The following is a 26,202-nucleotide window of genomic DNA, read 5'->3' on the forward strand; positions in this document are numbered from 1 at the left end:
TCTGAAATATGGAGCTTGATTGCTTAAACACCTTTTTTAATTATTTAAATTGGAAACATTTCAGCTGATAACCCCAAAAACTAACACAGATGCATCCCTTTTCAGTTTCAATAGTGATAAAGATAGGGGGTCATTGTAGTTTGGACAGGTGTAAGAAATAAAAGTTGGATACTATCATACGACATGGATGGTTATCTGGTTAGTTAATTATAAGTGTTTCTGTATAGGATCAGTGAGGCAGAACCATGAGTTTTGTTCATGTGTTAGCTGACCCTTTCCTTAACTGACACTATTGTTGCCTTTTTATCAGCTCTAACAATAAAATTGAACCAAATAAAACAATACAATAAAATTTAATAAAAACATGGATGAGCAGAAGAAAATGATAAATGCTTGAATAGGCATGAAGGACTAATTAAATAATAAGAAAAGACGAGGATTGACTTAATTACATTTGCATATTGTCTACATTTGCTCAGAGCTAAAGGGTTCAAAAGTTGTATAGACCAAGAGTAAAATAAAAATGACTATGAAAAGTTGAATCACTTCATCCGTTTATTAGTCAACTGTTCAGTTCAAGAAAAGTGTAATTACTTTGTTAAAAGCACTATTCAGATTACATTAAATGTTTATATAAACAGAAGTGAATGGAAAAGTCAAAATGACAGAGACTCAGTGCATACATACAGTATATACAATAGTTTTGTGCTTTTCCCCCCTCAACACTAATTTGGTTCTTAAAGGCTTTCAGAAGATTTTCAGTTTGAATATTACCCGCATCTTTCTTTAAGGGCAACTGTGAACAAACATAGGTATTATAAACATTTTCTTTAACATAAAATGCTTAGTAGGATGAGTTCAATTGTCTTAATATGATCTATATACTTATTACAAAACTATACACATTATCAGGCCATATTTTTAAGCTAGTGAAATGAAATCCTGCCAACTGAAGTGACCAAGCTTAAACTTAAATTGTCCAAAAAAAAGAAAAGAAAAATTCCCTTGAGTATTCCATTCAGGAAGTTATGTGCAGTGTGCTGAGTGACAACATTTAGGGACATGGAGGCGCTCAGGAAGATACTTTGCAGAGAGCCAGATGTTTTCATGTGTTGCTCCTTTCCTCAATCGTTAAGGTTTCCATTGGGCCTTTGCTCAGAGCTTTGATGTCATCCAGAAGACAGGTGGGGGTCAAAATGTGTGACGATCCTGGACACAAAAAAACAAAAAGCCCATTATATTTTTTGTGAAGGAAAACAGTTCTTGCAAACTCCAGCAGGGGTGTAAAATTCTGAGATAAAACCAGGCAATGACATTGGAAGGCATCCATCCATACATCCATATTTGCTTGCTCTGGAGTTGGTTCACGGGGGCAGCAGCTTGAGCAGGGAGGCCTGGACATCTCTTCCTCCAGCCACCTCTTCTGGGAGGATTCCAATGGATATGTCCAAAGCACCTCCCTAGAGAGGTGATCCGGGAGCACCTTTGCCAGATTCCCGAACCACCTCAACTGGCTCCTTTCGATGTAAAGGAGCTACGACTCTACTCCAAGTCTCTCCCGGATAAATTAACTTTTCACCCCATCTCTAAGGGAGAGTCCAGCTACCCTGCTGGGAAAATTAATTTTTATCACCTGTATTTGCAATCCCATTCAGTCGATCACTACCAAGAGTTTTTGGCCATAGGAGATGGTAGGAACATTGACCAACTGGTAAACGGAGAGTGTCACCTTACAGCTCAGCTCCCTCTTTACCAAAACGAACCAGCACAGATTCTACAATAACGCAGATCTGTCTGTCAATGTCACATTACAGTCCTCCTTCACTCATGAACAAAACCCCAAAATACTTGAAGTCCTCCACTTGAGACAGAACTTCACTCCCAACCCGGAGAGAGCTATCCACCCTTTTTCAACTGAGGAGCATGGCCTCAGATTTAGAGGTGCTGATTCTCATCCCAGCTGTTCCACACTCGGCTGTGAACTGCTCGAGCGAGAGCTGAAGATCACAACACAATGATGTCAGCAGGACCACATCATTCGCAAATAACTGACGGAATCCTGAGGCCACTGAACCGCACTCCCTCCATCAGCTGGCTGCACTGAGAAATTTTGTCCATTAAAGTTATCAACAGAATTGGTGACAATGGGCATCCCTGGTGGAGTCCAGCTCCCACCCTGAAGGAGTCTGACTTACTGGCGGCAATGGAAACCAAACTGTCAAAACCACTCCTACAATGGTCCATAGCAACGGACCCACAATTCCATTTTCATAGCACCCCCACAGTGTATTGACGAACACAGTCGAATGCCTTCTCCAAGTCCACAAAACGCATGTAGCACCACTGGATGGGTGAATTCCCAAGACCCCTCGAGGACCCTAGTGAGGGTAAAGAGCTGGGGCCTCATGTACAGAGGGTGTGTATGCACAAAAATGTGTCATACACCTTTTTTCACGCAAAACTTCAAATGTATCAAGAAATATCCATGGAAATATGCGCAGCCCCACTCCAACTTCATGGCTGCTGTACACACGTTTCTATGGTTACTGGTCCATTGGCGACACTTAGAGGTGATACTGGGAAACTGTTAATGATGTGAAAACTATTTTTGTACACATTGGACACACATGATGAACAATTATAACATCCGCATGTATGAAATTAGATGAGTGGATGAAAAGGCATGTACATAGTGGTGCAGAAAATACTTTTAACAACAATGGCTTTAGTCATATTAGAAATAGCAAATGGTACAATACACACAGAGCGTGTATTTAGAGACAGAGAAGATTTTCTGGCCCAAGATGATGACTGGCTCTTTAGCCATTTTAGGCTTCTAAGGGTAACCCTTTTGGAACTGTGCTTGGAGCTACGACCGGTCTTGGAGCGTGACACAGCAAGGAGCCGTGCGCTGCCCGTACACATACAGCAACAAATCAATATTACGTTTAAATAAATAAAAATCCACTGAATCTGGAGAACTAAAGCAATGTCTAAATATAGCACAGTATTATTGCTCACCTATGATGACCTCGCAGGATTTTACTGCTTGAGTGACCTCATAGGCAGCACGCATCTCAGAGTAACTTATTCCTCCAATAACAAAGATGATAAGGCGTGAGCCAGTCCGGCGTTCGTCCTGAGCGTTAGGTTTGTGCTTCTGGCGAGCGCTGTGAAGCAGAAATTAACTCAGATGAAATTTAAGAGAGCAAGCAAGTGGAAAACAATCTGGGCAGTCAACAAAACAGCTGAAATTCAATGTTCAATTTATGAGTGGATAATGAAGAGAAGATGGTCTGCAAAAGCAAACAAGGGTTTTCTTTGAGATATATTTTCAATTATTTTCATAAGTGTACATAACAAAATTTTCCAAACCTAGTTATAGATAAAATACATTTGATGTTAAATGAAAAGATTTAGAAAAAATAAAATTCTAAAACGTATTTTGCAGAAATTATAAATTTCTTCAGAATTTGTTACAGTTCTTAAATGATGACTTAGAAAATCCCACCTGACAGCTCCAGAGCCATTCCAGGCAGTAGGACACTCAGACTGGTGTGGCCATTCCCTGGCGTCCAGTTTGTTTTCCACAGCATCCTGAGGGTAACAAAGTTTTTAATTTAGCCAATGTTGGTTAAAAACAAACAAACAAACAAACAAACAAACAAACAAAAACAAACAACAAAAGAGCAAATTTATTGAGGAAAGCCATAACTTATATTTATATGAACTACAGCTAAAATAACATCATTGCTAGACAACGTCTCCCACCCCATGTATGAAGCAGCTGCTGAACTGGAGAGCTCGTTCAGTGACAGATTACAACATCCTAAATGCACAAAGGAGCGTTACCGCAGGTCCTTCCTCCCAGCAGCTGTTAGACTCTACAACCATCACTGCTCCCAACAAACTCAATAAGGATTAAAAACATGCTGACCTCTGCTAAAACACACACTCTGCCTATAATACTGTACTTTAAATAGTCTGCCCATATCAACGTTCCAACACATATTGAACATTATTATTGATATTGTTTATCTTATTTCTTTATATATTGTATTGTTTTTAACATTTAGGAACGTTTGTGTGAAATCTTTTTAGCTGTTGCTGCTGTTAAACTTGAATTTCCCATTCGTGGGACAATAAAGGCTGTTTCTATTCTATTATAACATTTGCAAGATTGTTTGACATTTAACTGAAATACAAACAAAATGTCACTGTAACATCATTAAATCATTATTTATTGTGACTAGATCTTATTAGCAATTAACAAACTTTAATTTTGGATCGTTTGTTCCAGAAATTAGGGTCAGACTTCCTGAACTATATGTAAATAGTGTAAAACTAATAAAACAAAAAATAAGAAGAATCAGAGAAACAATCTGCTACGGAGTATGTTTCTAGATAACCAATTAGACTTTAAGAACATTTCAAGTTACAACGCATCAAAAAATGTGTTTTCTGCCACAAGAGGAAATATGTACCAGATCTAAAAGGCGCTCAGGATTCCTAAGAAATGGGGTTTCAAGTGATAACAGACAGAAAAGAGGAAAAAAAAAGGGAATGCGTTATTTTTATTACAAATCAGATCTTTCCATTTGAACTTATTTTCCCTGAAGACAGTAAAGATTTAAACTAGGCTTTTTAAAACACCATGTTTGTTAAATTGTTCAAGAGCCTCCTTTTAATTTTAAAATTGTTCATCCATTTTCTATATCTGCTTGGTGCTGTTCAGGGATGTAAAAAGTTGGTGCAATTTTCACCAACTGCTGGGCGAGGTACGTCCTAAACAGGTTGCCAATCCATCACGAGGTCACACAAAACATGTTCACACTCACACCTATGTAGTTTAGAATTTCTAACTGACGTACGCATACAACACACATACACACAACACAAACATACACGTGCAAACTTCATGCAGAAAGGTCCGTCCCTGAAGTTGTACCCTGGAACCTTCTTGCTGTGAAGAAACAAAGCGAACCAACAACTCCACTGTGTAGCCCTTTAAAATTATTAAGATGAATTATTATTAATAACAGAACTGAGATTTGGTGGAAAAGTTCAGTAAAAAGTAAAAACTTGCCACTGGGGAGACACGTTTAAAAGAATCTGAGTGTTAGAAGATGCACAAAAGCAGAAAGAGTTCCCACTTCACAGACAAATGGTGCTATGCTGCTGATCCCTACGGAGAATTCCTCTACATAACGAAATATACAATACTGTATAATACATAGGGCCCTAATAATACAAAACCTAAATTTGAAAACCTCTTTTTGTTCTGCTGCCAAAGACTTGCTGAAGAAGTTTTCTCTCAAATACTATTCAGAGATGAGTTGAGGTAGCTCACAGATATTCAGAAAGTTTTTAGAGAACTGAATTTAAATGTGAAGTGTATAAAGATGTAAATGTTGTGAATACATTCATATCATATTGTTTATTGCACAGTATGTGTTCACTGACCTCCATCACATCCTTTATGACCGGAGTCCATCTTGAAAGGCTGTACCTCCCCTCCTGGGGACGATCCCGTCGGGTTTGTTTGCGAGAGAAGAGACTAGGCTATAAAACAAATGAACAAGATAAGATTCTCTATCTAGGATTCCTTAGATAGAGAACTTTACTAATTGGCTTTTATGTATGTGAATGTTCCTGTAAAGTGCCCTGAGACAACTTTGATGTGATTTGGCGCTATATAAATACACTGAATTGAATTGAACAACAAAGAGCAGCAATAAAACAAGAGAAAATAATTTTAAAACAATGTGAAAAAAAAACTACTTGTTTTTCTTAAGCAAACTTTTAAAACTTACAGATGTGATGATAGGGACTCCCAGTTCTTTCCAGTTCAGGATAAACTCTCGTTCATCCTCAATCTGAACATGCTGGATAAGTTTATTCAAGTTTTCATCTGTTGTTCCTGTTCAGGCGCAAAAAAAAAAAAAAAAACATTAATTTTTCTTTTTATTCAGTCTTTTTCATGAAAGTTGCAATTAAATGGAAAAATTATATCCTCACTGTTAAAAAAAAAACAATTTATAGTAAAGGAAGATTGTTTTACCATTAAGACTGAAGATGTAGAGCAGCACAGCTCGAATTTTGTCGTATTTGCTGTACGGGTAAAGCAGCACAGGCAGCAGAGTCCTCATGGGATCTTTCACCTTCACCCCATCTGTATCAGAACCTACTGCAAGGTCCTGCAGAGAAAATTATGACATATACAACATCCTATATTTACAACAACAAAAAAAATATCAATATTTGTCTAGGTGAAGATCAAACAGATACAGAAAACACACATGCGCATTTCCATAAAATTTGTTGTTTGGATGCTCTCAACTTCTCTCATTTGTTCAATAATACAGTTTCATTCAAACTATAAATTCAAAACTCCAACATAACTCATGTTCTTGAGTAAGAACTTTGTAAACAGACCAACGGTGCTTAAAAACAATTGGCTTTTTCTAGATATTTTGTTAATCCTAATAAATACCACTTTTTACTGAATAGTTCGAGGAGGGCATAGACAAACCTGCTCAGCTTTGCAAAGCTTTTCCACGTTACTTGAGAAAGGTTTCATGCAGTCTTCAGCCAACTGTAGATGTATAGTTTTCTATAATTAGGATAAAAAGAACAGATACTAATATTATATATAAACTTATGCACTGTAATTGATTTTCTTTTATTCTTTTCAGTAAGACAGTTGCCATAGAGGCAATACTTTGATCAGTATTCTTCTGCAAGATGGCAACAACTTTGAATAAATTACAAGCTGTAGAGGCATCCACACCCAACCACAACATAATGACAACCTACATCTTTAATTGCTAGTAAGATGCTGTTTAGTGTTTCATTTGCTGTAAAACCAGTTTCAAGGCACATCCCTGAAATGTCATTTTAAAAATCTCCTGATAATCTTTACAAGTCAAGTTAGCATAAATAAAACAAGTTTATTTACTTGTATTTCATACCTCAGTAAGCTGTTTACGGAATGAAGGCATCTTCTTCATCATTTGGGCCAAATTGCTTATTGTTATCTGAAAAAATAAATAAATAAAATGATTCATTTTGTGTAGAAGTACTTTAAAACAGACAGTAGAGATTTAAAGACCAGCAGACACTCGAACAATTCCAACTCTATACCTTCCCATCTGGCTGTTTCTTGTTGGCAGATATTTCCTTTACCATCTTGGGGATTTCCCTGTATAAGAAAATAACAAGTTCAAAGTTTGAATGAAGACTGTAGAACAACAATAGTACCACAACCTGCCAACTTACTCTGAGACTTCAGCAATATGCTTGTGTCTGAGCTTCACCCAAAGCATGTCATCCTCATTCAACAGAGCCTGCTTCTCTGAGCCATCTTTGGATTTGTACCTGAGCAACAAGATTACCCAGACAATTACATTTCAGCAATCTGCAGGACGATATAGTCGGACTGGGAGACTGTGTGAATTTTGAGTACAGGGAAATTCAGTAGAGAGAGACTTGCATGTATGTGTCATTCTGAATATCAAGGAGGTCGTAGGCCATGGCCTGGTAGGTGAGTTCATGGAGGATGGGGCTTACTGGGTCAAAGCCTCTTTCCACTATCAGCAGCTGGGCCTGAGTCTTTTCCTACAAACAGAAAATTAAAGCAAAAAACAAACCTTCAATATTTAACATAAATCAATTAAATAACCAACAATGATGCTGGTGAAGATTCTCAGTCATCCAGGACATGATGAATTCAAAAGGCGTTCAAAACAAAAACAACTGGACTTTACAAAGAAGTCACATCATAAGATTTCATTTCTCTTTTTACGAGATCATTTCTCTTTTCACATGCATACCCATCTCTGAAGCAGTAGAAACCGTCAGAAAACAACTTCTACAAGACAAGGACTTAATCAACAGGACCAACTTCACCCCAGACCAGATCTGCACCCTGTTGGATCTCTGCCTCTCCACCACTTATTTCAAGTTCAATGACAGTTTTTACAGACAGAAGCACGGCTGTGCCATGGGATCTCCAGTGTCACCCATTGTTGCCAATCTCTACATGGAGGAAGTGGAACAGAGAGCCCTACACTCCTACGAGGGAACTAAGCCAAGCCATTGGTTCCGTTATGTGGATGACACCTGGGTCAAAATCCAAGCCAAGGAAATAGAAGCGTTCACCAGACACATTAACTCGGTCGATAACAACATCAAGTTCACCAGAGAGGATGCAAACGACAACAAGCTGCCTTTTTTGGACTGTTTGGTTCAGATGGAGAGAGAGGACAGCCTCAACATTGAAGTTTACAGAAAACCAACCCACACAGACCAGTATCTTCTGTTTGACTCCCACCATCCACTGGAACACAAACTCTCTGTCATCAGAACTTTACAACATCGGGCCAAATGCGTCCCCACAAAGACAGAAGGGAAGGAAAAGGAACTGAAACACGTTCAAGAAGCTCTTCAAACATGTGGATACCCTAACTGGGCTTTTGTCAAGTCAGCGAGGAAATCTACAAAACACACCAATAAACAGAAAAAGGAGAACAACAGACGTAAAAACATTGTCATCCCTTATGTTGCTGGAGTATCAGAGAAATTCAGAAGGATCTTCAACAAACACAAGATCCCAGTACATTTCAAACCCAGCAGGACTCTCAGACAGAGGCTGGTCCACCCTAAAGACAAAACACCCATACACAGAGTGGTGTAGTGTATGCGGTCCAGTGCAGCGAGGACTGTCCAGACCTCTACATTGGAGAAACTAAACAGCCTCTTCACAGACGCATGGCTCAACACAGGAGAGCCAGCTCCTCTGGACAAGACTCAGCTGTTCACCTCCACCTCACAGATAAGGGACACTCTTTTGAGGACCAAAATGTGCACATTTTGGACCGAGAACACAGATGGTTTGAGAGGGGGGGTGAAGGAAGCAATTTATGTAAAAAGAGAAAAGTCGTCTCTTAACAGAGGAGGAGGCCTCAGATTTCCACTTTCAAAAACATATAATGCAACTTTAAAACAGATCCCCAGCCGGTTTTCACACCTGATGGGAACAGAGGGGCCTCGACTGTGAATTAGAGGAACAAAGACCTACTGTTTTAGATTTTTAGGTGTGAACTGCCACTCTACATATATGTGTGTGTGTGTGTCTTATGTGTGTGTGTGTGTCTTATCTCACTCAGCCTTATAACCTGTATCTCTCACTCTCTGCTCTTTAAATTGAGAAAGCTCCTCGGATGAGGAGCGAAACGTCTTCTGTTACAAATAAAGTCCAGTTGTTTATGTATTGAACGCTTTTTGAAACCAACAATGATGTGAGATTTCTTTTGTATCTTTTTTTAAATAAACAATACTTTGTATAAAGTTATAGGTGGAAATAATACTGAACTTGAAGGGTCCCATTAACTCCCAAGGCTAAGATTTGACTTATGGTATCAATATTTTTTTTCAGCAGGTGTCTCACCTTCTTCTTCCCATTGTCATCCAACTCATAGTGTCTGGCCAGCCTGGTGTCAACCAGCTCTGCAAGAGTTATAGCATTTTCCATGTCTCTAGTTATAAAAAAAAATAAAAAAATTTAAGAATTCAGTCTCTATAAACCACACTAAAACCTTAGTGACACTAATATTCATAAGATGTGCCTTTAAAAGTGGAAGTTTGCAAAATCTGCAGCTGCTGGACAGTCGAGTTTTTTCTACCTTTCACATGCACAAACCTCCAGTCTGTGTCTTTTTTTTAATTATTATTTTCAAAATACAAAATCTATTAGCAACTTTGCAGAAAAAAGTACAGGTAGTCTTTGAAAAACAATTTTTTTGTACAATGTTATTTTAATCACTTTTCAAATTTAACAATTAAAAAAAGCTTCTGAAAGCATCATCTTTTGCCCTAAAAAAAGAAAAACCTCTCCAAAGTAGTTCATCTGAAACCTTGTGTGCATTTGATCCTCTGTGTTGGCAGAAAAATAGTCAATATCATAAAGTATCTTGACTCTCAGCCCCCAAAACATAATTTCTTGACATAGTTACAGTGTCTTGTGAAAGAATTTAGTTAAGTTTTGCTCAAGAATATCCCTGTATTGGGTGGCATCGTGGCCTAGTTGATAAAGCTGCTGCCTCTCAGCAAGAAGGTTGCTGGATCGAATCCTGGCTGGGGACCTTTCTGGCTGAGTTTGCATGTTCTCTTCTTTCATGTGTGGGTTTTCTCCGGATACTCTGGTTTCCTCTCACAAACAAAAAACATGCATGTTAGGCTGATTGGTAACTCTAAGTTGCCCCTAGGTGAGAGTGTGAATAGGTTGTCTCCATGTGTCCCTGTGATGGACTTGCGACCTGTCCAGGGTGAACACTGCCTCTCGCACAATGAATGTTGGATATGAGCACCAGTGACCTCCACGATCCGTAAAGGAAGTAGCAGGTAAAGTTAATGGATGGGTCACTGTATTTAACAGTATCCATCTTCCCCTCAACTCGGACCAGTTTCCCCAATTCTTGCTGCTGAAAAACATCCCCACAGCATGATGCTCCCACCCAGTTTCACTATGGGTGTGCTTGGGGTGATGAGATGTGTTAGTTTTGTCCCAGACATAGCATTTTCCTTGGTGGCTGAAACATTCAATGGAGCACGTTCCTCCATACATTTAGAGAGTCTCCCATATGCTTGTTGTCAAATCCAAAATGAGCTCCTCTATTTTTGTCTTAAGGATCTTTTCTGGCCGCTCTTCTATAAAGTCCAGCTTTGGACAGATACTTCAGTCCCTGCTTGGAAACTGGGCAGCCCCTTCAGGGTTCCTTGCCCAGTCCAATTTGGTGGGCAGTCTTCTCTTGGCAGGTTTGTTGTGGTACCATGTTCTTTCCATTCAATAATGAATTGGATGGTGCTCCAGGGAATCATCAGAGATTATTTTTTTTATTTTTTTTATAACCCAACCTTGACATGTTATGTTCTTTTCAACAACTTTGTCCGTGACTTCTTTGGAGATCTCCTCGGTCTTCATGGTGATGTTTGGTTAGTGGTGCCTCTATGGTGTTGCAGCCTCTGGGGCCTTTCAGAAAAGGTGTGTATATACTGACAGATCGTGTGATGAAGGTGGACTTCATTTCACTAAGCATGTGGCTTCTGAAAGTAATAGGTTGCACCAGAACTTTAAGGGTTTCATAATGAAGGGGGTGAATACATATGCACATGCCAATTTTCAGTTTATCTCCATGTCCGCCCCCCACCACCCCCAAAAAAGGTTTTACAGATATTTTTCTCATTTCACTTCACCAACTTAGACTATTTTATGCAGATACATCACATAAATTCAGATTTTAAAAACATTTAAAAATACAGGTTGTCGTGTAAGAAAATAAGCAAAAAGCTACGGGGGTGAATACTTTAGCAAGACAGTCTCAAAAATGGTGTCAGCTTTGGGGCTAAGGTGTGGTGTAATCTAAGCTCAAAAATGAAACCTTCTCTGGCTTACTTCTTGTATCTGACCCCTGGGTACTCGTCCAACGTGGCACAAAGCGTCACGATCTGGTCTGCAAGAGTCTCCAGTGTCTTTCTTTTGACTTGACTGTGAGGACTGTAGATGTTTCGGAAAGCCCCAGGATCATCACATGTAAACACCTTAAAAGTACAGTTTGAAAATAATATTGTAAAAATGACAAATCATTTTTGTTTAATAATGATACACTCGGTTCTACCACCAATAAAACACTAAATGTTATTAACTTTGACATTGTTGTATTTTAAAAACACATGAAGCAGTTAGTTTCTGTTCTCAAGTCCAAAATGATGCCATAACTTAAGAGGCAACATTCATGAAAGATTCCTTTAGACTACCTCCAACCCCATCCTTCCTCCAAAAAACAACAAGCAGCAAATAAAAACAAAAAATTAAAACTACTAAACAAAGTGATAAGTTGAATTTAAAAAAGAAAATGTAACGTTATTACAGAACTACCAAAGGAAAACAAGCCTCAGTCATTTACCTGTGCCTCCACTGGCATGAAAGAGATGTTTATTTCCTTGCAGACACGTATGTACTTGGCACAGTAAAGCTTCATGTTGTTAAAAAGGTCATCGGGACAGTCTGTGAAATCAGTTAAGAAATATCTGGAGTGGTTTTTATCATGTTACAGTAAGGATCTTTTTGTCTGATATTTTAAATTAAATATTTAGACTGTACTGTTAAATAGGGCCTTTATAGCCAACCAGGCTACTCAAAGTGCTTTACAACACAATCTGTGCCCTCATTTACGTATCCACCCCACATTCATACAGCACTCCACTACATCTCTACAAAGTCACTATGAATAAATCACTCTATAAAGCTTAATCAGTGCTTTTAAATTATATGAATAGACTAATGTGGCACACAATGGCGGCAACGAGCTCGGAACATTTTGAAATGTGACTGCATACTGGGGGAATCAAACCTCCATTTTTTTTTTTAATGAAGGACAGCTGCTCTAACTACTGAGCCCAGCCACACAAAGTTTTTAAAATATAAGTTACTTACAGTCAGTAAAATAAACGTAGGCTCCTTTGTATTTGGGTTTGCGCTTGAAGTCTGCTATAAAGGCATCAACACTCTGTCAAAATAAATAAATTATTAAGACAATAAATCCAAGTTTGTACAATTCTTTTGCATTGTGATCATATCAAGGTTTAATTAGCAAACCTTAGCGGTAGGTGTCATGAAGTAGATGGCCTTCATTTCAGCAACAGGCTCCCTGTTTTTGAACAGGTCCTCCACAACTAAAATAAAAACACTTACAGTGAATGTTGCACATGAACTTATATTCAGACTTGAGTTAGTTTCATCACATGACTGCATGTTGTGAAAATATACATTTTGCTGTAATAGAAACTCAATAACCTACTTGTTATTTTCTCTGCCATCAGATCGGACATTTTGCAGCATGATGAGAGGAGTTTAGTGGTGAAGGAGTCCAGAATCAATATCTGTCAAGATAATTCAAGTCATGAATGGTTAATGTACCACATGAGTTGCAAAGGTGTGTAGACAATCATGAAATCAAGTGTATTTTAAGTAACAGCGAGAAAAACTGAGATGTGAAAAATGTCTATTTATCCAGTTGCAATATTGAAGTTCTGTCCTACCTTCCACACTTCTGATTTTCTGCAATCTGTGATAATTGTATCTTTTATTCCTGTAGAAAACAAATAACATTAAAAACCTACTCAAGAATCACAGTTGAAGTTCATTCTGAGGTTCAGTATATGTTTATACGGTACATGGTCAATCCTGGCTTTGAAATCTAACAATTTGGGAATTAGTGCAATTAATGGAATTGGTAGAATCAAAACAGCAATTTATACAGAAATATAAGTACAATAAATGACTCTTATAACCAGCATTAACATTGAAATATTAATGCAGAAAATTGTGTACTAAAAGCCTAAATAATATACAATTAGATATGATACATAGCTCATTCAAAATATTTTTTATGATTTTGCTTGCATATATTTTGAAAAGAAAATCCAATAAATAAATCTTGTTTTTATATTCCTTTAAGTTAATATGTAGGACATTTTTGCAAACCATTGAACATTTCAGCCAAATATATTGCTTAAAAAAAATAAAAAAATAAACTTTAAACACTACAAATATATATAAAAAAAATAGACAAACTTTTTTTAACAAGTGCATTACCAAATATAATTGGTATTGGTTAAATAAACAATACATATGGACTGCACTTGTATAGCACTTTTCTATCTTATCCAGATACTCAAAGCGCTTTACACAACAATCTGTGTCCTCATTTATCCATTCATACAGCACTCTGCAAGATCTCTACAAAGCTAATTAAACAAATCATTCTAAAGAGACTAATCAGCGCCTTGAGATCACATTCATACACTGATGGGACACACATCAGAGGCAATGAGAGGTTCAGTGTCTTGCCCAGGGACACTTCGGTATGTGACTGCTGGTGGATTCGAACCCCCAACTCTTGCATTGGAGGACGACTGTTCTAACCACTCAGCCAAAGCTGCCATATTCAAAAAATAAATAAATAAAATAATTATATATATATATAAATGTCATCAAAACAATTTATTGACGTTTTTCATTAAAAAAAAACTTGGACTTAATTCATAAAGAGGACTCACAAATGCTTCCTAGTCTGTCTCTACCCCAACCTACTTTAGATAAAGGCACTATTTCATTACCTTGTTATTTCAAAAACCTGATATCACGTTTAAATAATGGAACAAAATATCGAAATTACAGCATCTCCACAGTTTATAGAGGTGATGATGTATCAAAACCAGAATAAAAACTGGGTCTGCTGTAGTTTCTAATGTTGCCACTTCACTTATATGCCATCACATCCAGTTCTTGCTAGATAAGATTGCTAAAACTTTGATAATTAATAAGCACTTCTGTCAGCACTCAGCAGTCTTTGATAGAATAACTCCAGCTTCTGTAAAGTTTACAACACAACAGGTTTGAGTCAGACTTTCTTCTGACATTGACTAACGTGCAGGAACGAGGTGGGGCTCCAGACATACAAGTGACCTCACGTTGACGAACCTAACGAAAATAAGCAACAAAAGCCAGAAAAAGTACTAGGTCAAGTTTAAACAATGTTTCTTTACTCTACCGACAACTCGTTCGATTCAAAATTTGATAACTTCCGTTTCGTTAAAAAAAAAAATAAACTGAACGTCCACCGTTATTCCGAGAAACAAAGTCGCTGCATAAGCGAAAAAAAAGCGCACTTAGACACAAAACGGTGCTTTATAAGGCAAAGAAACGCTGTAAATCAGGAAAACTTACTTTTCCAAACTATTCTCTTAAGACCATGATCTGACATCGCTGCCATCTTGTTTTCGTTTTCCACTTTTTCCGTCCTCACGCACTTTTACGTCATTGCGTCAAAAACATGCGACGGCACGCGATTGTAGTTTTTCAACCTACGAAATTGAAAGGCTGCTACTCAAGACAAGAAACTTTTTTTTAACTTCTTTGTTGGATATGATTTAATATAGCTTCTGCATTTTTTTTGTTAATATGGTGTGGTTATTAGTAATACAACGTAACGTGTAAAATTTTACTTGGATGTAAATAAAGGAATTCAGAATTGTGTGTGTGCACGTGTGTACAGTATATTCATTTATACAGTAGTAGCACCCATACATGCATATTTGTTTGTATATGAATTATTTCTTTATAAATATCTATATATTTACAGTGCATAAGTAACCTTGGTCTTTTCTTTATTATTATTAGTATATTTGTTTGTTTTTTGGTTATTTCATATTTGTATGGAGGTTTGACTATGTAAGAATATTAACTGATTTATGTTTGAGAATAGACTTTTTGTTTGTCATAGTCAACAAGCCCAAATAGTATTTCTATTTTGTCACTCAAATGTGTGCCAGCTAGAAATAAATACAAGTTGCTAATAAGGTAGAAATAGAAAACAAGAAATTATGGATAAAAAGAAAAATATGAACTAAGCTGATACATCATAGAATTACTAGTTTATAAACTATACAAAAAAATGATTTAACCTACCATGTTTAAAAAAAAAAGATTAGTTAGCACAAACCTATTTATTTAGTGGGCAGTGAAGAAAATTTATTCAGCTATGAGGCTTTTAAAATGAAATAAATTAAAAGATGATACATTGTTAAAAGCTATTTTTATCTCGAAATGCAGTATCTTAAGCAAATTTCCCTTCATTATTAAAAGTTCAATAAAACAAAGGAATATGCTAAAAGTCTTTCAGGCCATTTAAAATTGTATCCAGTGAGACAAATCTTAAAAAAAAAAAAAAAAAAAATCCATAATATGTGTCAAAAAAAAAAAAAAAGCTCTGGTTGTCTTCAATGGTTCTTTTCTTTTATGTGTTCCATGTATTTTCTTTTTGTTGTTGTTATTATTTGTTGTTCTTTTGATTTGTTTGATAAGATAGCTGCTCAGTGTACCTTTAGGAAAACTTAATTTGAAATATTTTAATATGCAAGTTTTTGTATTGGTTTTAAATAAAGCTTTATGGACAAAAAGGCAGCTAGTGTCTAAACTGAAATCTTTAAGACTTTTAGAAAACTGACTTGTTAATTAAGATGACTTAAACTTGGTTCTTGACTGGAAGCAACAAAGTAAGCTATGAGTCACTCAATACGTTTACAGCAGGAAATGAACCTGAACCCTCCAGTAAAGGGGAAATCCAGCATCTCTGTCACAGACATATACATGTCACAAGTGATAGCTTTATCCTTTAATATAGAAAATCACCCATAGCTAAATGCTGTCTGTTAATCTGTCTTGAGTTTGCTTTAATATGATTGGACCTTTGTTCTAAAGCAGGAGGAGCTAGACTTATATATTTTAACTAGCTCAGACACCACATTTTAAGAAAAGGAGAAAACACAAAAGAGAAGTGCTTTTAAGAACAAAAAAGGTGTTGAGAGTGTAAAACATCGAGAGGAGAGCTTTGAGAAGCAAATCAAGAATGGGTTGCATGAAGTGGCTGGGGATTTTTGTCTTTCTGAGCACATGCTCACAGGTACAGTAATGCAATATCATTGCTAAGATGTGAAATTTCTTTTAATATAAGTAACAATGCATCCAAAACAAATAATATGGCTATGTGAATTTAAAATGCCTGAAAAACAAAAGTTTGATACTTTATACGTACGTGCGTTTTTTACTTATTCATAATATGTTCTGCTTTAAATTTCCAGACTGCAGCACAATCAGGTACTGTGTGTTCTTTTCTCAACCAACTATCTCATTGTAAATTATTGAAATGGAAAACATGCCGATTACAAAGAGCACTGGGGTATGACAAAATATTTATTTCAATATGACAAACACTTGTAATTTTTACTTTGCGTTTCTGTCATGCAGGTTTCCAAGTTTCTGTGTTTTCTACAACATCCAAAACTGTGTATCTTAAATGGACCGAGTATTCTGGAGCTGCCTCATACAAGATCTCTGCCGCCTTGAAAAGCTCACCAAGCAACCCCTTTGCTTTTGCCACGTTTGGTCCAAACACAGTGATGGGCTCCATCACGTCTCTGTCCCAAGATGTTGCATATATCTTTACAGTTGAAGCTCTGGATGCTTCCCAGGCAGTACTGAGCTCCACATCTACTGAAACATTAACAGGTGAGATAAACTGTGTTTAAGTTCTTCATAATTTATGATTATTTTAATTGGAATGTCTGTTTCTTGACTATGCTTTACATTTTAAAACAAATGCAGTTTCAGTAGGTTTTCCCAATTTACTTATTCTTTGAAAAAAAAGAAAAGAATCAATAAAATATGGGTGACTCCAGGAATATGACTAACAGTAAAAAGTTAACCTAAACTACCTTAATGTGGGTTTGACATAAGCAGCTGCCAGAGGAGGAGCACAAAAAGTCAAGGCTATTGCTAAAGCTAGTGCACTTTACAGCTGTGATTAAAATTCTTAAACAGTTTAAACCATTTATATATATATATTTAAATATTTGGTTTTTTGATCATATGATTTGGACCATGATAGCATATTGTGCAGTGTGTACTTAAATAATGACTGTGGACAAACCGAGAATAAAAAAAATGTAATATAAGGCCTAAAAATATACTGTATGTTTTAATAGTAACAAATTATTTAAAAAATATCAAACAAAATTGACAGACACGACAGAACCTATGAAAGATGTGCCACAGAACCTAAGAGATGCATCCTCCTTATCCAGTTTTTATCTAATGAATCTTTGGAAATATGTGATGGACTTGCGACCTGTCCAGGTGTGTCCCCCGCCTCTCGCAGAGTGACTGCTGGATATGGGCACCAGTGAACCCCTTAACCTGAAAAGGAAAAAGTGGGTAAAGATAATGGATGGATGGATGGATGGATGAATGGATGGATGGATGGATGGATGAATGGATGGATGGATGGGTGGGTGGGTGGGTGGATCATTGGAAATCATGTTGGTGCTGAATGCTATTTTATTTGAGGCAAGCTGTGTTATATTTTTAATGGATTCAACTAAATAAAATTAAACCAACTGCATTTGTGAAAAAGTGTTGGTAACAAAGGGCTCTGTCCCATGGAAGCATTAAACACAACCACTACTAAATTAAATTAGCAAAAGCCTCTCTTCATGTTAGATATATCATCTCTGACATCTCACTGTTACTGTTTTAGCTCCTGATGTCATGGAACCCATCAAGAATGTGAAGCCTAAAGACAGCGGCACCTTGACGGCAGAGTTTACCCTGAAGACGGGGGCGACTCATTACATCATACGCATTGAGAACATTAATGGCTTCTTCAGAGAAGACACCGTGTCCTCCTCCCCTGCTGAGCTTAGCAATCTCAGTCCGTACACAGAGTACTCTCTCAGCATCATGGCTGCAAACAGTGTTGGTCGGAGTCAGCCATCGATTTCTGTGACTGCAAAAACAGGTATTGTTGATTGCCATATTAGACTATTTATCTTTTCAGAAGATTTTTATGTATTTCTGCCTCCACTGCTGTGAAACAAAATACAAAGAAAACAAAAGGTCCAGAAGGCAGTCTATATAAAAGAGTTTTGTTTTTATTAAGAAACCCACAGTTGCTTTCTCTTCATTCCCACCTGCCCTGCAGAAGTCAATTGATCCACATATTGTAACATAAAGCCTTCATAAATAGTTTTGTGTACACGCATCATTGGTGCATATCAAAGTCATTTTCTTTTATCCAAGAAATGTATTAGCATCCCCGAGGGCCTTCTCGTGTATCAGCTGTAACTTTACCTGAACTCCTCTGTACATGCATAAAAGAAAGCTTGCTTTTAGTACACAGCTTTCACAACTCATCTCCATTCTCACCTAAAGGGAACATTTGATCCTTATGAGGCAACAACATAAATCACACAACAATAAGTTTCACAGATTTATATTCAGTGTAACATTATAGAGCTCATATCATAGATCCAATGTTGCTGTGCCCTAGATCTGAATTAAGATCAAACTCTGGACTTCTCTTTGTGACCCATCTTGTGTAAAATATCACTAAATAATAAGCTTCTTAAGCACTGGGGTCAACTCAAAAATCAATGTCTAAATAAGGAATATAAAAATGTTTTTATTACTGTAGATAATAAGAGTCATTATTAAATATTGTTAAATGGTGATAATCCTTTAATTTGATTCAAAAGCAGCACTTTATTTGAGTTGTAACTTGGGAATCAAAAGCCTTCCTAACAATATATTATGCTGTTTTTGTTCTTCGTTTGTCTAGAGTCCACACAGGAACCAACACTGGTTGGAGTTCATACAAGTTTTATCCGTTTAGAAGTTTATCTCACACGTAGAACTTATGAAACTTTCTTCTCCTCCACAGTTTTGGCACCTCCTCAAATCTCTACTTCGTCTCCCAGCAATGACAGCATAGTTGTATCCTGGACTCCTGTTGCTCATGCCATCCAGTACACCTTGTCTATATACAATTTTGCCATGAATGCTGAGATGAAATACAACACATCCAACACAAGCCTGACCTTCCCTGGGCTTGATGCGGGATCACTCTATGGCATCGGAGGTTTCGCGTGGGACCCAGAGGGCCGAAACGGAGAAGGCAGTTTGTACGTCAACCAAACAACACGTAAGGAGACACTGAGACACCTCCTTGTTTGTGATTTTACACTCAGTGCTAATGTTTTAACATCAGGACTCTTATCATTGAATCTGTGCAAAAATATTTGCATCAGTAAAATCCACTATTGTGTCAAGTAAAATGCAAATACTGTTATAGATCTACCCAGTATTGTCACAAGAGCAGACCTCCAACCATTAACTGCATTAACTGACTATTATAACTTATTACCAACAACAACAAAAACTTGTATTTTTAGATTGCCAATGAAAGTAGACTTTAATATTTAGGACATAATAAGCATTCTAGCTTCATGTGTATGTGGAAATCTGAAATTTCCACACACAAAAAAAAAAAAATCCAAGTTCCAAATAGCATAAACAAAAATGCCATATGTAGACATAGATTTTTGCAGTAAAAGTATTATATATATACTTTGTATATATATAATATCTAAAGTATCTTTCAAGCAGTTGCAGACATTTATATTTCAGTAATATAAATGGTTCTGTGCTGCATCAAAATTAACCAAATGTAAACCAATCTTGACCAAATACCTTATACTGTACATAGACACAGCCATTAGTAAGATGAACGAATGATCTCCACCCCTGTTCTTTTCTGAGTTTCTCTTCATAAAATGTGTTATTTTATCATCAGGACCTCCAACTCCATCTTCTGCCAATGTGTCTGTGGTGATGAGTAACAACACGGCTGGACTCTCTGTGTCTTGGGGACTTGACCAGAAGGTTTTCATCCCCACTGAGTATCATGTAACAAGTGACCAGGGTATAACCTGTAACAGCACTTCCAGCTCCTGCACCTTATCCCCAGTAGGCTGTGGAAAGGTTCACACCATTCAGGTCACTGCGTTCAACAAGGCTGGACCCAGCTACCCATCCGCCCCTGTGGTCTTCATCACCTGTGAGTAACAATGATATAAATGCGACGACTACTGACAAGTTCAGATAAGTCACTGCAGTAGGATTACAAGCTATACAATTTGTGTAGTTTTACATCTAAATACCACTGAACTATTTGTTGCCAGTAAATAAGAAAATAGCACAACATGACCATAACATGTGTTAAATAACAGAAAATAACAAAATAAGATACAATCTGACTGCAGCATAAAAGCATACAACCTAAAGACCAAAATTCATCCATCCAACCATTTTCTTCACCTGCTTTTTCCTTTCCTGGATGCAGCGTAACTGAGACCTTTATCATATATATATATATATATATATATATATATATATATATATATATATGGTCATTTACACTCACACCTTGGAGTATTTTAAGTTAAGACCAAAAGCAAAATAATATAATATTTCTCAAGCAGACAGTAACATCGCTGAATATTTATCCTATTAAATGTGCAGTGTACCAACAATATTTGTAAAAATTATCAAAATAAATCTTTGATTTACTTTATATGCACACAGGGTGCTCTGAGGGGTCAGCATCATGTAAGACAATGAGCAACATCTCTGTGTAAAGAGACGGGGGAGGTTGTGATAGAATATATTAAAGTCCCTGATTTAAATCCGTAGTTGTTCAAATTCATTCACACTGACTGTTTTATTAGGTTTGCATGTTGAAAAATGACAGATTGTTTCCATGAATGTGTTTAATTGATATATTTTAGAATTCAAACCATATTTTTGCAGTTGAAGCTTGCTTGACACGTCAAAACAAAGCCCAGATTATCACACTGTCAGTGTGTGATTAAGACTTCTTGTCTTTTGTCATCAGTCCCCTGCCCTCCAGAGTCTCTGGATCTTGTAAAGTCATCAGAAGAAAACTGCACACTGATGTGGAACACAGTGCCGTACGCTGACAGTTATGAGGCATTCATCAAGAGAGGTGACGGCAGTGAAGAGACATGTACCACCACGGGCAGCAACTGTACCTACCACTGCCAGTGTGGCTACACTTACCTGATGTCGGTGTTTGCACACAACCACGCTGGCAGCAGTCCTCAAGGAAAAGTTCTCAACTATGCCACTGGTGAGTAGCAACAGGATCTAAGTGGGATGTTACACTTATATTAACGTGTGTGTATATGTGTGTGTGTTTCAGTACCCTGCTGTCCTGAAAGCATTTCTGTGTCTGCTGTGAGCACTGACACTTTGGAGATCATGTGGATTGCTTCAAGGGGAGCAGAGCTGTATGAGACCCGGGCTGTGGACAGTTCAGAGGTCATCCTCTGTAATGACACAGCGCCAGTGTGCGCCCTCTCTGACCTCAGCTGTGACAGCTCCTACAGTGTGATGGTAACACCTTGCAATGAAATCAGTGGATGCAACCATGCTTGCAACTCTCACACCGGAGACACAGGTAGAAAACATTTATTTAAACGCGCTTCAAGTACTCTGTCGTATTTCACACTGAAGTTAAGCGTGATCATTTGCAACTGATGTTCAGATACAATATTAAGTTTAGATCAAATCCTTTATTTAGCAACATTTGTAGAAGAATCAAGCAAGGGCAAAATGTTAATGAAATTATTTTTACTTAATATTTGTTCTTAATAATCAAAAATAACATTTAGGCTTTTCTTAAATGATGAAAAGTTACACTTTTATTAATATTAGTTTGGGTAAAGAAAAACCTTCAAACGCTATAGAAAAAAATACAATTATCTCTAAAAAGCAACCTTTGTGAGGGATCAGAACGTTTTATTTAATATTGAGTAAAGACTTCCCTGCTCTGTTTGTTCCGATCAGCTCCCTGCATGCCTACAAATCTGAATCTGAGTTTGAAAAACTCTTCGTCCGTCCATGTCAGCTGGACAGCCAACAACAGGAATGCCACTTACACAGTGAGCACAGATGGAGGATCAGGCAGATACACCTGCACCACCAGTGGAAACAGCTGTGATGTCACTGACCTTCCCTGTGGCTCGACTTACGAGTTCAGCGTTACAGCATCCAGCAGCGCCGGCCAGAGTTTACCCAGTTTCTCAATTTCACTAGAAACAGGTGAGAGGTCAAAAGCTGGGTAACAAATACTCAGCAAGGTGACTGTCATGATTTGACCACTTTGTGTTATTTTAGTCTTTCACAAGATGTTCAAAGTTTGTGTTTTGGTGTACGTAAATGGCTTTGATTAGTTTCTATATTAATTGTTAAGTTGTCCGATTAAAAAGTGATCTACATACCTTAAAAGTTTTTTTTTTCTATTTGACCAGTTTTTAATATGTTTTTTTTTTTTCTTGCCACCTAAAAAATATAAACACCATAACAACGAACGGGTTAGAAAAATCAGATGACTAACTTCTAAAATGATGCCATCTTTTCCTCCAGAGCCATGTTGCCCTGCGACTCTAAAGGTTGAACAGGTGACTCAGTCCATGACGAACGTCTCGTGGTCTCAAGCCAAAGGGGCGCACTCGTTCATCACATCTCTGACATCACTGCGAGGTCACGCCAGCTGCCACACCCAGGATTCCCACTGCCTCATGGGATGCATCACCTGTGGCACAAACTACACCGTCACCATGGAGGCATTTAGTCTCAGTGGGCGCATGGCCAACTGCACCTATCAGGGCTTCTCGTCCAGTAAGTGATGTTTTGAGTACTTAGTTGTGTCTCCATTTGTCTCCATTGTGAGAGGTGTGTAGTTTATTGTGCATGTGAATCAATGTTCCATTACAGAGTTTTCCGTACAGTTTCAAAAGTTTGGAACTCCACACCCCAGTTTTCAAATGAGAAAGCTGATGGGAAGCAAAATGTCTTCAGCTACACAAAAGAAGTCCAGTTGCTTTGCTTTGATTGTTTGTTTAGATTGTTTGTTTTTGGATTTATGTCCTGGATGACTAAAAATCTACACCAGCATACAAAAACAACAAACTAACTGTTTAACAATTTAATAAGTATGAGATTTTTTTCAAAGGTAATGTTTTCAACAAAGTTTTTAACAAATACTTTTTATCTGTTAACACTCACAATTTGTTGAGGATGACTGTCAACTACTACCACCCCAGTTTTAACTCAATATCTGTAAAATTGACTGATCTATTGTCATTTACATGTTTGTTAAGGTTCAATAGCTGTGGCGATCATCTGAAATTGGGATGACAGCTAAATATAACCATCTGTTTACTGTATATTAATTTCTGACAATTTCATTCAAATCTGACCAGTGGTTTATGAGTAGTTTTGCTAACAGACACATGATGGGAAGCAAGTCCAATTACACAATAGAAGTCCAGTTGTTTTGTTTTTACATTTATTTATGTGATTTGTAGTTGTGTATTTTGGTTTTTGTATGCATTTACCTGCATTGGGATTGCAGGGAGGAAAAACAGCCAATAGGTGAAAGCAAAGCATCCCTTCTTACATTTCTTGTGTGCATTAATCGCTATGGGTCTTCTGCAGGCACCTGCTGCCCATCAGGTGTGCGCCTGTACAAGATGGCCAGTAATTCCCTGAGAGTTTACTGGCGCAGCACAGGTAGCAACCACAGCTCCACTGCAGAGATAGTGGGCAGCAGCAACAACTTCACGTGCACTGCACCTCCAGGTGAGAACAGCTGTGATGTTCCAAACATCCAGTGTGGGGACGTCTATTCTGTAGTGGTGGCTCCACTCACACCAGAGGGAGGCAAAGTCCTGTTCTGCCCACAGAGACTGTACTCAGGTATCACAGTTATGACATGTTTTATAATCCAGGCCTAATGCAAACGTTAAAAGCTGTGCACTCATGAATTTAAGCCAAAAACCTTTTAATTCACTATTTCTGTTTTTGCTTCCACAGTAACTTGTTCAGGGAGTGACGTTGGCACAGGTAAGTGAAGGATTTAACACGCTTAACTGTTTTTGGACATCTATAAAACAGATCTTGCTATGTGAACTAGACCAGTCAAAGAATGCAAAAGCTGTTGGATTTTTTTCTAATTTAATTTCAATCTCATGTCCTCCAGTGATTTACAGAGGAAAGAGAAGTGTTGACTAGTGTGTGGTAAGTTAAACCTTTATTCCATGCCTATTCAAACTGCTCAGGGGGCCACAGTTTCTGAAAGCCAGCAGCTCGGGGGCCGGACATCCAGCGATTAAAACCATTATGTAAATAAACCAAAGTTTACAGTGATCTGTTACCTTTAAAATGTGTTTATTACATTGAATCATAAATGCAATAAACAGAACCCAAATCCAGAACCCCAAAAAATAAAAACAATTTTTAATGAAGTGGGCCAGATTGAAGTCACCGCCTATTGAATAGCTCTGCTTTATTCAGACTGAAAAGGCATTGAGGCACGTAGGCCTCCTTTGCTTAATGGTCACAAAAGTTAATCAAAAACATTTCCTTCTCGTTACAAATGAAGTCATTACCTAAAACTAAAATGCTTTGTGAATCACTGAGATTAACAAACCATCACAGTATTATTTGCTGCTGCATATTTTGTGTTTTTACTTGCATTACATAAAATAATTTGTGGTTATTGAGTCCAGGTCAGAAACTAACGAAGCAGAGCTGAAAAACTTTTTCAGTAAAACAAGCAACATCCAGATGATCCGGGTCATGTTAGTGTCACGTTGCTTGGATATGCACTAACAGCAGTAATACTGATGGTTTTAACAGAGAAAAAAACGTGCATTATTTATTTGTGATGTGGTGGTAGGACGGTAGAGAAAAAACAGATATTGATTAAAAAAAACTGTATTTGTGACGTTTACAAAATGATTAATTTGTTTTATGTTAAAGTAAATATAAACCTAATTCCCAGGTTTAAGAAGTTTTGATGTGTTTCTGTTTTTCTTGACAGTCTTCTTCGCCGATGCAACTCGTCTTCCTCTGGCAGAATCCTTCTTCATCTGAATGTGACTGTTTAAAGTTAGGTTAAAATACATTTTCTAGGGCCATGATACATAAATAATTAAGGAAAAATACATATTTGAGAAAAAAGTTTACTTTAAAATCATGTTAAATTTTAAAATGATATCAGGATTTGCGATTTATGAAGTATTTAAGTACCTAAAAATATTAAATTTACATGTTCATATTATATTTTATGGTATAAAATCATGCCATTGATTTGAGTTCTCATCATAAAATATTTAATCTTCATTAAAACATTTTTGTCTCAGGCAAATAATTAAAATGTGAGGAATATGCAAATATTAACAATACGATGTGTAACTAATAAAAAGATAACCATAGCCCTACAAACTTGAATAATGCATTTACAATAATTTGAAATTTTGATAATGTTTATAAATCATCTATGAAAATATTTTTAGTTGCTTCAGCCCCAAGTAGCAGGCCTCCTGAAGACGAAGCAGAAACTGATCAGTGCACCTTTCATAAAATTGTTCTTGTAATTTTTCACTCTGCAGTTTTTTACTCTCAGGATGTATTCAAATGTAAGAAATGTGTGCCACTGTGTAAACCTGATGCATATTTCATTTGAATAAATAATCCAAGCATCAATATTGTATTTTGTGTTTTTTTTTCTTGCATTAGTTTGTGTTTGTCACTAAACAATTATTAAGAAATCAAAACTGCTCAGTGTTTCTACTAACCTGAGACATGCTCATCTTTCTGGTTATTATTTTAAAACAAGTTATTGTTTGTTTGTCTTTTTTTGTTTGTTTGGCCTAAAA

The 26,202-nt window shown here is 37.1% G+C and overlaps 2 protein-coding genes across 2 annotated transcripts; one reads left to right on the forward strand and one right to left on the reverse strand.

The window, feature by feature from the left end:
- Positions 1-563: 563 nt before the first annotated feature.
- On the reverse strand, positions 564-14,861 carry stxbp3 (syntaxin binding protein 3). Its single transcript, XM_037674486.1, has 19 exons — positions 14,789-14,861; positions 13,099-13,148; positions 12,858-12,939; positions 12,656-12,732; positions 12,494-12,566; positions 11,964-12,064; positions 11,453-11,598; positions 9,449-9,536; positions 7,493-7,617; positions 7,279-7,377; positions 7,144-7,201; positions 6,972-7,037; positions 6,533-6,613; positions 6,062-6,197; positions 5,814-5,920; positions 5,464-5,562; positions 3,512-3,597; positions 3,022-3,170; positions 564-1,209 (listed from the first exon to the last, which is right to left on the reverse strand). The coding sequence occupies exons 1-19, from the start codon at positions 14,832-14,834 to the stop codon at positions 1,106-1,108; spliced, it is 1,773 nt and encodes a 590-aa protein (XP_037530414.1). The 5' UTR covers positions 14,835-14,861; the 3' UTR covers positions 564-1,105.
- A 1,608-nt stretch (positions 14,862-16,469) lies between these two features.
- LOC119407669 (fibronectin type III domain-containing protein 7-like) lies at positions 16,470-25,455 on the forward strand. Its single transcript, XM_037674487.1, has 14 exons — positions 16,470-16,523; positions 16,702-16,717; positions 16,868-17,128; positions 18,156-18,416; positions 19,338-19,598; positions 20,250-20,513; positions 21,351-21,605; positions 21,678-21,935; positions 22,325-22,579; positions 22,904-23,158; positions 23,978-24,238; positions 24,356-24,385; positions 24,522-24,559; positions 25,365-25,455. Exons 1-13 carry the CDS (start codon positions 16,470-16,472, stop codon positions 24,551-24,553), a joined length of 2,463 nt encoding a protein of 820 aa, XP_037530415.1. The 3' UTR covers positions 24,554-24,559; positions 25,365-25,455.
- The last annotated feature ends 747 nt before the right edge of the window (positions 25,456-26,202 follow it).

Source organism: Nematolebias whitei, chromosome 3, assembly GCF_014905685.2.
Source record: "Nematolebias whitei isolate Nwh7 chromosome 3, NemWhi1, whole genome shotgun sequence".
NCBI lineage: Eukaryota > Metazoa > Chordata > Actinopteri > Cyprinodontiformes > Rivulidae > Nematolebias > Nematolebias whitei.

Excerpts from the sequence above, each read along its gene's own strand:
- stxbp3 (XM_037674486.1), bottom strand. The coding sequence starts at position 14,834 with ATGGCAGCGATGTCAGATCATGGTCTTAAGAGAATAGTTTGGAAAA. Across the intron at positions 12,940-13,098 it reads GAAAATCAGAAGTGTGGAAG|ATATTGATTCTGGACTCCTT; the intron begins GTAGGACAGAAC and ends TTATCTTGACAG. Across the intron at positions 7,202-7,278 it reads CATATTGCTGAAGTCTCAGA|GGAAATCCCCAAGATGGTAA; the intron begins GTAAGTTGGCAG and ends TTTCTTATACAG.
- LOC119407669 (XM_037674487.1), top strand. The coding sequence starts at position 16,470 with ATGGGTTGCATGAAGTGGCTGGGGATTTTTGTCTTTCTGAGCACATGC. Across the intron at positions 21,606-21,677 it reads AGTTCTCAACTATGCCACTG|TACCCTGCTGTCCTGAAAGC; the intron begins GTGAGTAGCAAC and ends TGTGTGTTTCAG. Across the intron at positions 24,386-24,521 it reads AGGGAGTGACGTTGGCACAG|TGATTTACAGAGGAAAGAGA; the intron begins GTAAGTGAAGGA and ends CATGTCCTCCAG.